This window comes from Hipposideros armiger, unplaced genomic scaffold (genome assembly GCF_001890085.2).
Source record: "Hipposideros armiger isolate ML-2016 unplaced genomic scaffold, ASM189008v1 scaffold_1161, whole genome shotgun sequence".
Lineage (NCBI taxonomy): Eukaryota > Metazoa > Chordata > Mammalia > Chiroptera > Hipposideridae > Hipposideros > Hipposideros armiger.
The window spans coordinates 176,372-193,427 of NW_017732511.1; the positions used below are offsets into that span (position 1 = coordinate 176,372).

General features: G+C 45.2%; 1 protein-coding gene across 2 annotated transcripts in view; it reads right to left on the minus strand.

Annotated features, from left to right (window-relative positions):
• FARP1 (FERM, ARH/RhoGEF and pleckstrin domain protein 1) overlaps positions 1 to 17,056 on the minus strand; it is a 232,871-nt gene that overhangs the window by 13,863 nt on the left and 201,952 nt on the right. For both annotated transcript variants that reach the window (XM_019632669.1, XM_019632670.1), the window contains exons 16-18: positions 9,551 to 9,632; positions 4,202 to 4,439; positions 749 to 879 (exon numbers count right to left, since the gene is read on the minus strand). In XM_019632669.1, the coding sequence (XP_019488214.1) occupies positions 749 to 879; positions 4,202 to 4,439; positions 9,551 to 9,632 (451 nt within the window). The remainder of the gene's footprint in view (positions 1 to 748; positions 880 to 4,201; positions 4,440 to 9,550; positions 9,633 to 17,056) is intronic.

Genomic DNA, 17,056 nt, shown 5'->3' on the forward strand with positions numbered 1-17,056 from the left:
AGCTATGGGAGAAAGATTCCATAGAGGTATCTGATGAGCCGCACCAACTGGCTAATAGTTTTGATTCTTAGGAAGAGAATTGAAAAAGGCAGGTCACGCTGTCTTTTTAACCCTGGCCTGGAAGAAGCGTGTTTATGCAGCAAAGCCCTGCTTCATTGGGAACGAACTACATCTCACGGAGGGCGGTGGGAAGGTGAAGGTTCACAGTGCACGTGAACGTGCATCTCTCTCAGAATTGTGTTCTGGCTAAAATGTTATTTTAATTCCTAATTCAAATTACATTACGTACAGAAAATTGTATCTTTAAAAAACACTTTTCATACTTCCATGGGAATTCACAGCACGCTTTCACACACTAAATTTGCTTCTGCTTTTCTATCACCATTTTACCCAACTCTTTAAAAAATTGTTTGTTTATTTTCCATTTCCATTTACGTAAATTAAAAATGAAGGGCTATCTCAAATCCTCTCAGAACATGGTATGGAAAAAGTAAATGAGCAAATCAGCCAGTGAGACAAAGCAGAATGCCAGGTCCAAGGCTAGCTTTATCTCCTAACACAAAAGTTCTGAGTGACATTGTAAAGTGCAAGGTGTTTTCCCAATTTTGTCCCCCGGGTGAAAGGAAGCCACTTCAGAAGGAGAATATTTTAACTTGGAGTATCTATCTTCAAAAGGTTCAAATTTAAATCACTTAAATGTCGCCTTTCTGGCTTTCCCTCCAATGCATCAGAGAGCACAGCTGCTTACCCTTCCTGGAATCACAAGATTGTCGATGCCAATCAAATCTTTCTTGAGTTCATGTAGCTTCTGGAAATTCTCCATCTTGATCATGGTACCGTGAAGCTGTGCCACCATTTCAGTAATCTCTGCCAAAGCAGCTAATGAAGGAAACAGACAGAAAAACGGCAGTATTAATGGCAGACAAAGGTTTCTTCCCCGCATCTTTAAGCTCAACTCTCCAGGGGGATGTCCTCCAGTCGCTGGACTATGTTAGATGCTGTCCTAGGGAAAACACTGCTATTTCTCGCTAATAAAAACCAAGTGATTTGCTTTAATTTATTTGCTTTACTTTATGTATTTATTTGCTTTAGCTTCCCAACGACATCTTGAAAATGTAAATGACCCCTTCCCAGCTATGGGGTGTACAGTCGTCCTTCAATGAGAACTGCTTTTGGCTCAGAGGGGAAAGCAGCAGGGAAGTAAGAATACGTGTGATTCTGCCCCCAGGACAGAGAATTTCTTTTTTTACCCCGTCTTCTGGAAAGAACAGCACAGACAGGCAACAGAAAAATCTGAGGAAAAGAGGGATCTTGCAGGGAGCGAGTGTAATTGATAGTGCAACTTCTGGGTAATAAACACTCGAGCACCCCCCAGTTCTTCCTTCTGCAGAAATTATACTGATTATCAAGATGGTTGCAAAGGATAACTGCGTAGCTAATCCTTATTTTGGGCACAACTTCCCTGCACTGAGAGGCATCACACAAGTTTGGATGGCAGCAAAGCCACAGTAGCTGAGCATTTAGGTATTTTTGTCAAAAAAATAACTTGTCAACTGAACTTTTAATCGTCAGAAAACTATACCTCCTTTATCCCGCATGTGACCTTTGCAGGGGAAGCATGTGGGTTTCTTGCCTTCTCCCTGGGAATGCAAATTAAATGCTTCCTGGCTTATCACAGAATGCTTTGTCTCAGCCACAGTGACAAACCCCAAGGGTTGCTCAATCTTCAGGTATTACCAGCCGATTCAGCCCAATAAACAATTACTGGGCACAGAATACTGAGTGGGGTGGGGGTGAGGAGGCTCTAAGAGGAAAAGAATGCCCCCGATGCTCATGTGGCTGCCTCTTGGGAACAGGGCTCGGCCCTCTGCATCCCTGACATTCAGGAAAGACATGTTCAGATACACTTTGATTTCCCTAGTCTTTTTACAATGATGCCGCCTTATGGTTTAAGCTACATAACAAATGCTTTTTCCATTTAACTGTCAAGAATAGATTTATCTCTCTGGCGACTGTTTAGTAAAATGCAAACTGGGCAGGTCGGCCAACGATAGCACATGCAAAACTAAAGATGTCCCTCCCCCTCCTGGGTAATACCTCTGTTCAGCTCTGAGTCCTCAGAGCTGGATGGCTCTGGGGCATCCTGTCCAGCCACAGCCAACTGGCAGTGCTGATATGACAGAACAAGGTAAGTGGGCGGTCACCCAACCTTGGGGGTCAGGCAGGAACCAGAGCTTAATGGAGGAAGAGAATTGTGCCAGGAAAGAACAAGGAGGTGGTAGCAATGACTCCAAGCAGAAGGCCTTTTGCCAAGGCATGAGGCTTGAAGCACCATGGCTTGTCTTAAAGACTGACAGGCTACAGCAAACCAAAGCCACATCACGAGCCATTTCTGTTCTCCTGTGAATTGCCAATGTCTTAATTATTTTGCCAAAACTTCTCTTGGGTTGTCTTTTTAAAAACTAATTTGTAGGCATCTTCTATATATTGTAGATACTTGACTGAGTGAATTTTCTAGAACAATCCCCACATCACCATTCTCCTCCTTAAAACCCTTCCTGTCTTACGTTTGCTCTTAAGTTGAGTGAGGTCTCATAGGGTTTAAGACCCCATGGAATCTGATCCTTGCTTACTTTTCCAGCCTCATTTCTGTGCTATTCCTCCGCATTTCATATAGCACTTCTACTTTCTAGAATGTTCCATAGTGTCTGTCCCTTTTGGACCTCTGCATATGCAGTTCCCAACTCTATACTCCACACCCTCCCTTCATCCAGTAGCACTCCTATTTATACTGCAGCCCCAAGTTAGATATCCTGTCCCTCAGAAAGCCCCTGATAAGCTGGAGGGCTGGGGCAGAAGCCCCTGCCCCTGCTGCACCAGGCACGTCCCTCTCATTGGTTAGTCACTGCCCAGAACTGCTTCTGTGCCCACTGCTGGGTTCTATGCGTAGGTGCCACATCTGTTCCAATCTTTCTAGTACACCTAGGACACAGCAGGTGCTCCATGCATATCTGTTGTGTGAGAGGCTGGTTTGGGGCCCGAGCATGAAGAGTTCTGACTTTAGCCTGAGGGAATCAGACGTCATCCAGGTTTTAAGCAAAGGATTAAGTAAAAGATGTATTTAGAAAAGGAGAACACAGGTGGCCTAAGAGATGGGAGGTGTTTATAATACTTTAGGTGAGAGGTACAGGCTTTGACGTAGTCGTGGGCTGCAAATTCACGTAATCTGTGGTGTCACCTGTGGAGGACCCACTTGGTACAGCCTAGCCGGAGAATGTGGGGGATGCAGCAACGGACCTCAGGGCCCTGGCCCTCAAGGGGCTTATGGTCCAGACCAGGGAGTGCAGACATTAACAGACCACATATCACGAGACAGACGCCTGAAGTTCAAAAAGACGATGTGCTGGCACAGTGGAGAAAGCATGGTGTGCAAGACCGGTCTGACCTTTTGCTAAATGAGTGACACAGGTCCCTCACCTCCTCTGAGCCTCAGTTTTATTATCTGTAAAATGGGATAAGAACACTTACCTCATGTGGTTGTTAAAGGAGTAAAGGCATTAACTTTAGTAAGCTACCTGGCATTGTACCTGGCCCAGGTGCTGAGCAAGCAGCAGTGGCTAATATCATGAGACAGTGGGGTAGGATGCTCAATAACACAGTTTCTAGATTTAGGTTCCAAGTCATTTACTTTCCAGCTGTGTGACTCTAGGCAGGTTCCTCAACCTCTCTGGTCTCAGAAACCCCATATGTAAAATGAGCTCACCCCTGCCTTGTAGACTAGTTGTGAAGACTAAGAGTTAATTCAGGTGTAGTGCTTAGTAAGGTGCCTACCAATGCCCAGCAGCAATGAGCAGTAGTGTTTATTACAAGCCATTTTCCATGGCGGATCCAAAGGAGTGATGAAGTTTCAACAGGGTAGGTAGAGGAAAGTTTCCTGGAGGGGCCTGACTCTCAGTGGAGCTTCTCCAGGACTCTTTGCACTCAATTACCCAGGGTCAAAGGTGAAAATGCATGCAAAAGGAGAAGGAAAAAAGAGGTCCTAAGGATCACTATCACTTTCTTTACAAAAAGATCAAGAGGTAACAGGAAATATCTGACCAGGTACTAAAAGGCAGTGCCTGCATGGTGCTTCATAAACCGGGACACAGTATCACAGAGCTCTACGCAGGGCTGGGCCTCATGGCACCCTCCCTTCACTCACCTCGGCAGTCCCGGAAGTCGGCGTCGCCGGGTGGGTGGTGCTTGCACAGCCGCTCCAGGACCTGCTTGTAGTGCATGAGCCGGTGCAGGGGGCGCAGCAGGAAGGTGTTGAGCGGCAGGTAGCACACCTTCTGCAGCTCGAAGTCTCTGCACAAGTTCTCCAGCCGCCGGGAGCTCCTGATGCTGGTCTCCAGCGCCTCCAGAGCCTCGCCATGCTTCCACAGGTGAGCAGCCAGTTGCTGGTGGGGGCAAAAGACAAGCGCAGGGGACCGGGTCCTGCTTAGCTGAACTGAATGTTCGCAGTCCGCCCAGTTTGACTTATGGAAAGGAAGATCACCCCCACTTTTCTTATTTCATTTCATTAAATTTCCTATTTTTCACATGTCACGATTTATTTCATTATTTCAATTAAGTTCTCAAAATGAAATGAAAAGCTCTATTAAAGCATTGAGTTTACAATATGCAGGGATTACAACATAGGAGATGTACATATTGTAGTAGAGGGTTCTTTTAAAAACGAGCCTGGCAAAGCTGAGGGGAAATAAATGAACAGAAGCTCCTTCAGGGGGCCTGTGATTTTCTTCGAAATGTCACAAAATGACAAATATACCAGGACCACTCAATAAATGTCATATAGTTAAAAGTATTTATTTATCGCTGTTTAACTCCCCCCATTTGCTCATACAATAACTGAGTATCTGCCACGAGCTACCTACTCTGCTAGATTCCAGGGCGCTGTCACTTCAGGATCAGCGCCATCACCAGACAGAAAGTGCTGGACAGAAACGCCGGAGAACATTCCTGATTCCTTCGTTTTTTTAATCCTTCACCAAATCCTACCAATTCTATCTCCTAAAACCACCACACCGGTTCCTGTCTTCATCCCCATGGTCACTGCCCTTGTTTTGGCCTTGTGCCGCCCACCACTGTAATAGTGTCTCCATCGGGGTCTCCGCCGCCACTGCTCACCCCTCCACCTCACTGCTTATCAGCCACCACAATAAACTTCCCACAATGCAACTGAACACATCGCCTCTTGCTTGAATAGGACAAGTGCTCCCACCATCTCGTGACAACCCCCAGTCTTCAGCAGGGCGAACAGGGCCCTTAGGATTAATCCCTCTTACCTCTCCATCGCTGCCTCTTGTTACTCACCCCAGGCCACCCACAGCTTGCACTTGAATGTGTCTGAACCCAGAGCCTCTGCACATGACACGCCCCTCCTAAGACAAGCACCCCCCCCACCCCCAACCCCTCCTCATCCTTCAGGATCAGCTCTGGGGCCTTCCCTGATCTCTAGGCTGAGTTAGGGACTCGTCTGTCCTCCTGTAGTTATGCCATGTTTGTCCATCTTGGCCCTTATCACGTGGTCTTCCCTGCAGAATTTACTTTGTGACTTTAAAAAATATACATAGATTCATAGGAAGTTGCAAAGAAATGAGGGAGATCCTACACACGCTTCGCCAGGCCTCCTCTAATGCTAACATCTTGCATAACAATAGCACAATATCACAACCAGGAAACCGACATGGTACAATCCACAGAGTTTATTTGGATTCCACCAGTCATACATGCCCTCACTTGTGTGTGTATGCATGTGTGTGCACATGCATGAAATGTATGCATGTGTGTGCATGTATAATAGCTTCACGCAATGTTATCATATGTGCAGTCCTCTACTTGACTTTAAGAGAGCCATCTGTCATGTCACTACATTCTCGGGGCCTGATATACACAGCAGGGGCTCAATAAATGTCTGCTGTCTGCATGCTGTAATGAGCAAGTGAACCAGCATACATGCATCTGAGGCAAGAGTCTTGCAGGGACCTGAGTGCCTGGAGAGGCGCGTTCACAGTCACTGGAATGCAGAGAAGAATGTGAAAGACAGGGAGGGGGATCTGGAAAGACTGTCTAGGGCTACAGTGTGAAGTCTTTTTCATCAGGTTTAGAGTTTGGACCGTATTCTACAAACCACAGAAAGACAGGGAGGGTTTTGAGCTTGGTCAGTCTGGCTGTAAAAATGGCGGTTGGGAGGGTAGTTTGACGAGAGGCAAGGAGATTCATCAGGATGCTGGGCGAGTCGTCCAGAAAAGAGAAGCCAGATCCAGAAGGAGCAATGTGGTAGGAGTGTAAGGAGAGGGGACAGGAAGTGGAGGCCTGGGGAGACAGACGGCTCAGGCACTAGTGAAGGTCCCAGTGCGGATGGCAGGTGGAGGGTCAAGATGAAAGGGGAGGAAATCCTTCTTTGTGTGGATGTCAAAGTGCCTTCATGCACGTGGGCAGAGGCGTAGGCTAGAGGTCACGATTTGGGTATCTCTGACTTTAATGTAGCGGTTGGGGCCCCTGGCTCAGCTCCCTCAGTCCTGTGCAGAGGGTCTGGGAACACCTGATAGGTAATGACAGCATCCATGCTGAGCCCTGCAGGTAAAAGCACAGCGGGGAGGGTGACACTGCAAGGTGGAGATCATCCTAAGCATTTTGGACAAAAGTGCTAACCTGGGCTTCTATATCTTCCGCTGCTCCCCTCCACGCTTCATAAAAATTCTTTAAAACCAACAGTAACAAACACAATAATAATAATTTTTTAAAAGCCACCAATTTTGCCAGTGGCTCTGGAGCCTCTCCGTCTATTTTTATTTGCTTGCACAGAGCTCTATACTCTAAATGTTTGTGCCATCAGCATAATAACTAAAATGCCAGCACAGCCGAGGAAGCTGACTAAATACAAAAATGCCGACTCACTAGACCAAGGAGAAGGGATTGTTATGAGTGGAAATCAGGTGTATTTTTAGGTCTTAGGTGCTAGGCAAACGAAGAGGAGGGCGGATGTCTACTGAATGGCAGTTCTCCGGGGGAGAACCGTAGGGGGAAGTCAGCAGACAGGCCACAGAGGGCCACAAAAGAGAGCCAATGACAGGAGAACTCTAGGGACTGTCCCCAAGGGGGTGTAGAGTGAGCTGGCGGGTGTCCGCTCTTGTCCCCAGATGCATATGGCGGAGTCTAAACCTCCTTGAAGGGGGTAAGTGCAAGCTTATCATCTCAGATGAAGGGGAGCTCTGGGAGAAAAGGCAAAAAACCAAAGTGGGCCAAGGAATAGTGCAGAACATGGGAAAAGAGGCTTCCTATGAGGAAATTAATTGGGAAGTACAACAGTAAATAAAGCATGTCATAGAAGAGAGAACAGAGATATTTTTAACAAGTGACAAAAGCCAGCCTGAAAAGGCTACACAATGATTGCAACTATATGACATTCTGGAAAAGACCAAACTATAGAGACAGTAAAAGATCAGTAATTGCCCGGGGTGGGAGGGAGGCATGGAGCACAGAGGATGTTTAGGGCAGTGAAACTATCATGCGTGATACTGTCATGGTGGGTATGTGACATTATGCACTTGCCAAAGGCATGGAATATACAACAAAAAGAGTGAATCCTAATGTAAACTATGGATTTAATTAATAATAATGTATCGGGCCGACTGTATGGCTCAGTTGGTTAAGAGTGTGAGCTCTGAGCAACAGGGTCGCCGGTTCAATTCCCACATGGGCCAGTGAGCTGCGCCCGAGCTGAGCTGCCAACGGGTGGCAGGATGGCTCAGCTGGTGAGAGCCCGTGCTCCTAACAACATTCGACTCCTACATGGGCTGGTGGGCTGTGCCCCCTGCAACTAAGATTGAACACGGCACCTTGAGCTGAGCAGCCGCGAGCTGCCGACGGGTGGCCGAATGGCGACTGGACTTGGAGCTGAGCTAGCTGCGCCCTCCACAACTAAGACTGAAGGATAACAACTTGGCTGCTCCCCTTCCCCAATTCCCCAATAAAATCTTTAAAAAAAAAGTATCAATATTGGTTCATCAGTTGTAACAAATGTACCATGCCAATGCAAGTGGTTAATATGGGAAACTATGTGTGGAGAGGGGTGAGAATATGGAAACTGTCTGTAGAAGCTTTCTGCTCAATTTTTCTATAAACCTAAAGTTGCCCTAAAAAATAAAATATAGTAATTAAAAAAAAAACTCCATGAAAAGTGAAAAGATATGATTCCATTACATCTGAGTTTTGTACACCAACCTTACTTGTGGCATCAGTTGTAGAACATCTTAGATAATTCTTGCTCTTTTTTTTTTTCCTTTTGCTTAGGGTTCTGTATTCCTGATTGCTTCCCTGGCCTCTCTCTGATATTGCTCAGAGGGGAGTGTTGCTTTTTAAACACCATGAAAAAGCAAGCAACAGCTCCGTCTGTTAAATAATACCTTGATCTCTGTTAAGAGAAACAGTAAATCTCTTGAGCAGCTTTAGATCTTATCTTTTCACTGCCATGCATCCCTTCCTCTTGAACCTTCCCCTTGTCTTCCCCTCATGAGATATGCAATTCTAAGGGGGGAAAATCAAACACTGTATAACTTAGCCAGATTCTTGGTAATTAATTCAAACCCCAACAGTAACTTTTATTCTACGAGCGCCTTATATATAGTAGGTACTCAGCTAGTACTGGATGGATGGATGGATGGATGGATGGATGGATGGATGGATGGATGGACGGACGGATGGATGGACAGACGGACTGAAATGGTGGCAGTTTGAACAACCAGATTTCTTTAGGGCTTATTAGCTTGCCCTGGGCAGTTAGTAGCTATGATTATTAAACAGGCTCCGGAAAGCTGAGATACAGGAAGATTGCTTTAAAATGAGAATAGATTTGTTTTCAAAAGATAAGTTGTGTGAATGAAAACATTCTATATTAAAGGAATTATTAATGGATTAAAATGAAAACGAAATTTGGACATATAAGAGATGAGACAGATTTCAAAAATGAGGCAGAATATTGGTTCAACACGTGTGGATGTTGACTTCTTTGGGTATATTTTCACTCTTGTATCATTGTAGACTTTGCTGGATGGTTAAAACTAGATTTGCCTTGTACACTGACTTTTTACGTTACAGTATTGACTGGAATTCCTACATAGCTCTGAATCCAATATTTTTGTCATGCTTCCAAGAAGCCAAAACAACTGACTAAAAATGAAATGTTCAGTCAACCAATGTTTTGTCTACCTAATCTTTAAAAAACAAGTTTTGAGTGATCTGTTCACAGAACATATTTGTAGTTTTGGTTACAACACAGAGCTTTGGAAGAGAAAGTATGAAAAATGCTTCTCCAAAAGTGGCTGGGTGTTCCGCTATGCTTCAAAATGAAATTACCTAGACAGGCTAAGAGCGCTGACCTGCTGTGTTAGGTGTGGGCTGTGCTACCACGGAAAGGGATCACAGCCGGCTGGCTCTGGCGGCCCCCGTGCTATTTCCCATTATTTTCCCGGGGGACTCGCTCCACCCAAACCCCAAAGCAGCTCACCTTCATGGCCTGGATGTTCTTCAGCATGACATCTCCGATTCTTTGGCAATCCCCTTTGTTGTGGGCATTTGAGCGGCCTTCCCTGAAAGCAAAAGGGGAAGGGTTGAAACCAAAGCGTTAGCACTGAAAACGTGACCCGAAAATGTCCCAACGCTAGATTACAACATAGCAACCTTTAAGTCTTCCTTCCCAATGGAATATTTGTACCTCTCCCTTCTCTGGGTGTCACAGAAAGTTAGCACTGGGAAGAAACTTTGAAATTACCCGTCATTCTGCAGACAAAGAATTCCACTTGGGCTTTGAAAGAGACAAGGAAAGAACCATTTCCTGATCCTTTTAATTCGGTCTCATTTTACACTTTCCTTTCTATCCACATTTGGGTGATTTTCGCGTCATTAAAAAAGCATGGAGATCAGTTGTAGTAACTAGCTCAGGAAGCTGAGTCCATTCCATAATTTGGGAGTAACAGACACTTGTAAGAGGCAAGACTTAGCCTCGGAAAATCAAGATTTCTGCTCCTAAGAGCCCTGTAGCCTGAAGCAGACAGAGTTGTGTGAAAAGCCCTCGAGAAGAGAGAAATCTAAATGCGCAAGTGCAGGAGACCCAAGCATGGAAGTGAGAGTGGGGAAATGATCCAGAGAGGGCAGGATGAGGGGAGGGACCAGCCCCCTCCCCCAGACAAACTGGGTGGCACATGACAAAGATGCGGGCATTTTCAGTGGAGTATTTGGGTATATATTCATATTTCTTATAGCTTAGTGATTTAGCTAATGTTGATAATCCAGAGGCTTAAACAGCAAAGAGAAACCTAATAACGATGGTAACCTCTGCTTGTTGAGAACTGTCCACTGTGCCGAGCACATTATAGGCACCAGCTCATCTAGTGCTCATGCCCGCCATATGAGGCAGTCTCACCCTCACCCAACAGCTAGAGACGCTAAGGCACAAAGAAACCAAGCAACTTGTCTAATGTGAGTTATCGCGAGATAGTGAGCTTTGTACTTGAGCCCAGGAGTCTAGCTTCACTCTACACTAACTACGATGTATATCAGTGCTTGCTTGTCTGTGAATTTTCCCAATGACAGAAGAATTTCTCAGATTAAATTAAAACAAGAGTTTCAACAACGAAGCAGCCTAATATCTTCAAACCAACAGTTCAGGATAGCTAGAAGCCCATTTAAATGAAAGAGACACATTAAAAAGAGCAAGGGTACCAATCTGGGTACGTGGCTTCCAGTTGGAAGAGAGAGGAGAGAGGTTCAGAGTGGAATGACGCACCTGCCACCCAAGTCACGACGGCCGTGATTTACACCCTACAGATGCCATCGTTAATATGCCTTCAGCAATGAGAGGAATGACTTCCATCTCAGTGGCAGCGATGCCAAGCCTTCTAGAACTGTTGTCTCAGCCTCTGATTAATGAAGGATCTCAAGTGGGGAAGAGGAGGGCGGGGGAACACACATGATTAATGCAGCAAAGCTGGGGGTAGAAAGATTAGGGCAGAGAGACACGGAGTCGCTGTAGCTCCTGGCTGCCCACACCATGAGAGTGATTGCACTGGTTCTAACCAAACATACGTTATAAATTAGATCACCGGGGAGACAGAGCACCCAGACCCATTAGGCAACTTAAGCTTCTCTAAAATGTAAGAGGAGAGAGAACTTCCATTACGCCTTCAGCCCCTTCTTGGGTCTTCAATGACTCCTCCACAGGCTCTGTCTTTCTGGAACTTTCCCATTCTTTCCTACCCCGACATAGCACTCCTCAATCCTTCTGCTTCCTCATTGCTTTACTTACTACTTACTTCTCTGCATTAAAACACAGATTCTCTCCTCACCACTCATGTGCCTAGTCAATCTCTCTGGCGAAGTTGGCCCCAAACTTCCTGGTACTCTGCTCTTTATCTTCTGGAAGCCTCTTTCTCCAGACTCCCTGATTTCTCTTAAGTCAGTTCTTCAGTCCTCTTTGCCAACTCCGCCTCTTCAGACTACTCGTTAGATGTCTGTGTTCTTTGGAAATCCATCGGTGGTTATCTTCTCTCTTGACTTTCTACTTCTTCCTGTGCAATTCCTTCTATTCCATATGGTTTTGATGCATGATGCCTAATCTATACCTAAATGTTCTTTGTAGCGACTGACCCAGGTACTGTATTTCTTGTACCTTCCAGAGGGTTTCACATGAATCACCCCACAGGTATCTCAAACTCAAGAGGCTACACACAGAGTTAATTACCTTGATGCCCAAACCCAATCCTCTTCCTCAATGATGTACCTGTTCTATCCCAGTCCCAAGTTAGGGCGTTATCATCTTCACTTGTCTGTCTCTCGTATCCCCACACATTGGCCAACGGTTAATGAAATCACTATTGAGAAGTTTATCGGTTGGCCATTCTCTTGATCCTGATGTGTGACTGGGCTTGGTTGAGAATTTACTGGTTGCTCTTCTCTTTACCAGTGGGAGCAGAAGCAGAAAGGAGCGCCAGTCCCAAACAATGGAGTCTTTCTGGTATTTAGAACCTCTGACCACGCCGCTGCACCTTCACCCTTACATGATGCTCTTTTAGGAGCTGGAAAATTCTCCCTCCTTTTCCCCACTGCCCCCTATGTCCAAACAACAAAGGGGGACCCAGCTATTGAGCCGGAATGACTTGATTTTGACTAAATGCCGTACATTTATAAAAGAAGGCAAGATACAATTTAGACTTGATTTGTGGGAATGTAATTATTATTGGGAACTTAAATAATTGACCCCCAAACTTTCAAACGGGCCTGCCATTTGACAATGCACATAAGAAAAGTCTTTAGTTCAAAGGACATAATGTAGACGTTTTGGTAAGAGGCCTCTGGATTAGGTGGGCAAGAGGAGAAATGGGGGTCTCTGGCTCACGTTAATAACGAGCAATTTCCTCCCTCTCATAGATAACGCCCTGACCCAAGGGAAAATGAAGTGCAGGAAAGCGGACACTGGGGGAGGGGCGGAGAGCAGTGGTGGAAGCCAAACTTCACTGACTTCACTTCCTTTCTTCTTTTGCCAAGTATTTATTAAAAGAAAATGTACTGATATTAAAACCCCAAACTCAAGGGGAGACTTTTCCTGCACCGGCTTGCTTGCAGAACCCTATCTGTTTCTCTCTTTAGCATCTTTATTTTCCTGGGATTTTCTGGGATTGTCCTGTGATGCAGGAAAGCCACTGATACGGATACATTCAAAGGCGGCATTTCTAGGTGGTGTGGTGAAGCCAGGCTGGGGCCTCCGAAGTTAATGTGACCAGTGCAGTGGGACGAAACCCAAAACTCCTGCTGCCTCCCGTAGAAATGCCATCATGTTTTGACTTCCTGTACGTGTGAATGCCACCAAGTCTACCAGTCCGAAGCACTTGCTTCAGTGTGAAGAGCTAAAAGGTCATTTCATTATCCAGAGCATGAAAAAGTAATTATAACTCCTCTAGAACATCCTCCGGATGTTAACCTCACAAGAAAAGGGTCCTTGTTGGAGAACAGGGCACCGTATTTGTCTGTGTAATTACCACACAGCCACAGAGCTGAAAATTCTTTTGACAATTTCGCTTTAGAAATCTATGTCTGTACGAAGAAGCCTCTTAGATGCTAAATTCTGACCCGTGCACTACGAGTAATGCACTCCCAGGATCAACTACAGGGGATCTCAGCACAGGGATGAACACACGCGCGCACACACACGCATACACACAAACACACACACACACCCTCATGAATCTCTGAGCCTCAGACCCTCTGAAACACTTCATTTACCACTATGTGAGCTGGTCAGTAACCTCTCAGCAGACAGACCAAGGAGAAGAGAAGGAAAAGGAGAAGAGAAGGAGGACCAGTTCCCTGTGGAAGGGCAGCTGACCAACAGCGAGGCTGTCCACGAGGGCCAGAAGGAGACCCTTCAGGGCTTAGACTCTGACCATCAGGAAACCCCTTCACTGGCTGTAGATACAGGTGGGGCAAGGCTGGCAGGATAAATGGCCACCCTGCCCACCTCCCACTCACATCCCCAACCCCAGGGTCAAATCCACATGGAACCTTTAACCAAACTCAAGTGTACAGCGTGCTATTGGCCTTGTTAGTGATACAATCCCTAACTATCCCACGCAGTGCTGTGCACCATAGGGCACCCCTACCCCCCCCCCCCCCCCCCCCCGGGGAGCAGGATGTTGGGCCTGGCTTCATTTAAGTGTCAGAGCAGATCCTTTACCAGGGAAAGCGACTGACCCACTGGGCTTTCCGAGTATCCCAGTATTAATCTAAGCATGTCATTAAACACTCAGCCCTCTACTTCTCGGAATGAAATGAAGCGCTCTCTCATTAGATTGAAACAGCGAACAGTGCAGCTGGGAGCTGGAGGGCTGACTTTTTCATCTGGCTCTGTGTCTGGGTGATCCCTGACCCTGGGAAAATAGATTTAACTTTGTGAAGCCTCATTTGCAAAATAAACAGCACATCTGTATTCTTACTATTTCCTGTGGTTTCTATGATCCTAAATGAAAAAGTCTGTAATCACATGCATTAGTGTATCTATGTAAGCAAAAGGATAATGAATAAGTAAATGAGTAAAGACAAATATGTGAGGTGAAGAGAGTGGCTCGGTTTAAACAGCAAACAAAATCCATTATCCAGAGTAATGGATTCCAGTCATGTGCCGTTTAATGGCAGGGATACATTCTGAGAAATGCATTATTAGGTGATTCCGTCACTGTGTGAACGTCGTATGGTGCGCTTAACACAAACTAGATGGTACAGCCAACGACACACCTGGGCTGTACGCTCCTAGGCTGCACGCCTGTACAGCATGTTACTGTACAAAAAATCATGACATTAAATCAGCACAAGAGAAAATGATGCAATCGAGAGACGCAGTCAACACGGGATGTATGAGGCTGCTGCTGGCGGAACACAGCATTCTGATTCCCAGCAAACTCTTTTTACTAAGTAAAAAGAGTACACTCTAAAATAATGATAAGAAGTATAGTATAGGAAGTGCATAAACCAGTAACATAGTCATTTATTATCCAGTATTATGTGTTGCACAAAACTGTACATGCTATACTTTTGTAGGCTGGTAGCATAGTAGGTTTGTTTACACCAGCATCACCACAAACATGTAATCCATTGTGATGTGATATTACATCGGCTGTGTCACTAGGTGACAGGAACTTTTCAGCTCCATTATAACCGTATGGGACCACCATTCTATACGCAGCCCACTGTTGACTGAAATGTCAATATGCAGCACATGATTTCTATATATATTAGCCACATGTAATATTAATTTATACAATACACACACACACACACACACACACACACACACACAGCACATGTAATATATGTGAATTTCAGTATTTTTTGATGGATTCCAATGTCCTTTGAAATCCCTGGAGAGAAAAACCTCATTAATTGGAGTATTAATTCAGTTTTCATTAATTGCAGTATTAATTCCAATTTCCCACTTGTGAGGAAGGTGTTTGTGCAGGAGGTGTCCTCACTAGGCTGGGGCACTCAGGTGCCCTTTGGCAACTACAGGGAAGAGATTCACGCTGTCCGTGGGCACCATCGGCACACAACGCCTCCCATTCTCAGCCATCTCGTGCCTATCCATTCAGCTACTGGGTTGCTTAAAGCTATGGCTTTTCTTCTTCTGAAGTTTAACACCAGGTCCGGTTTAATAAGAGGAGCAAAAGTTACGACCCGCTCATGGGCAGGCTTGATGGGACCCGGTGAGACCCGACGTGGTTACCCAGGTTCACTTCTGTTAACGAGCCACATATTAAAATGCAGCAAGAGCCACTCCATACTCTTCAGTGATCTGGAGAGTGATCTCTCTTAAGTGTTTCCCAGCAGAAACCCACCTGCAATTCAGACAACTGGAAATATCATTTTTTGTTTTTCTAAGAAAAGAAGCTTGCTTTCAAAGGGGGCGGGGCTATACAGTCAGGAGTATAGCAGATAATCCAAGAAAAACTAGCTCTCACATATGACACAGAACATGTAATTTTACTCGTGTTAAAAGAAAACAGTCACCAACAACCATCATCCCTAAATCCCTAGGCAGATAGTGGAGAGCAGGGTGGGGCAGAACATAGGGGTAAATCGCAGTGTCCATGAGGCATCTTTCTTGCCTTTGAAACAAACGTAAAATGTTAAACCTTAAATAAGTTTATATAATAAGTAAATATACAAGGGACTCCCCCTGATGGTATACCCATAATCCATATCTTGTTCTAACTTCCTCCTCATCTTCCTTTCGTGGTGTATTCTTCCGAGCTGCCTTCCAGGTAGACCTCACGGCCTTGTCTCCAATGAGCTTCATGGCTTTTTAAGAGCAATGATTGAAAACCCTTTGTGCATGGTCTTCCCTGGGACAGAAAGATTGCATCCGTCCTCTTTCTTCCACGCCAGAGTTCCTCACATTCAAGCCTCTAAAACTGTGCTGTCCAATACAGTATCCACATATGGTTATTTACATTTTAAGTTTCCTTAAAATGAAATGAAATTTAAAAATCCAGTTCCTCAGTCACCCTACCCATATTTCAAAGTGCTCAGAGCAGACACAGTATATTTCCATCAGCACAGTAAGTTCTATTGGAAAGCACTGCTTTAGATATGAGCAGCACCAGGGAGTAAGGAAAGTTAAGAGCTACTTCTCCAGCCCCTAGGTTCATGGCCTCCAGGGAAGGTAAGAAATGGCTACTGGGAAGCCACCTTCTGGGAAGGCACTCTCCCTTTCAGAGCCTCATTTCCCGTAGGGGGAATGATGGGGATAATTCCAAAAGATTGTTTTGATTGTCAAATGAGACAATCTAAAGGAAAATGCTTTAACAAATACTGCAGAGACGCAAGGTGCTTTACTGCTTGCAGTTTCCAGGCTTAAAAAGCTATGATTTTCTTTGAACACCTCTAGAATATTGACAATGATTTCTGCTCTCCGAAAGGGCTCATATACTCATTGATCTCTTGGCTTGGCAGGAGTAGAAAATAGAACAGGATGTTTTGAGCTCTCCCAAGGCCCCACTTTCTAATCTTATCAGGCTGGTGCTGTCTCCCCTCTTTGATGCAGAGCAGAGGAGAGGATGGAAGCAGAATGCAAGCTCTAGAAGAACAGGAATGTGGCCTGTTTTGTTTACTAAACACTGAGAAGTGACTGGTAAGTAGTAGGGACACAATAACTATTTGTTGAATAAATGAAAGACCCTGGACAAATTTGCTGACATGAGTATCTGCATGGACCCTGCTGCAAATGAACAAAAAGAAAAGCTAAAAAGCCTGTGCTCTTTCATTGGCTGACGGTATTATTATAAGGAAGGCCAGCACCAGAGTAGGGAGAGAAGGGGTGGCTGCAACTTTTGTGTTGGGGAGGGTTTTTACCTACTGTGTATTGACTGCCACCATGTTCTAGAAATTGTGCTATAATGCTTTACACACTCTTCTCCTTCATCATTCATAGGCAAATGATCACCCTCTTCACTTCGCAAATAAAGAA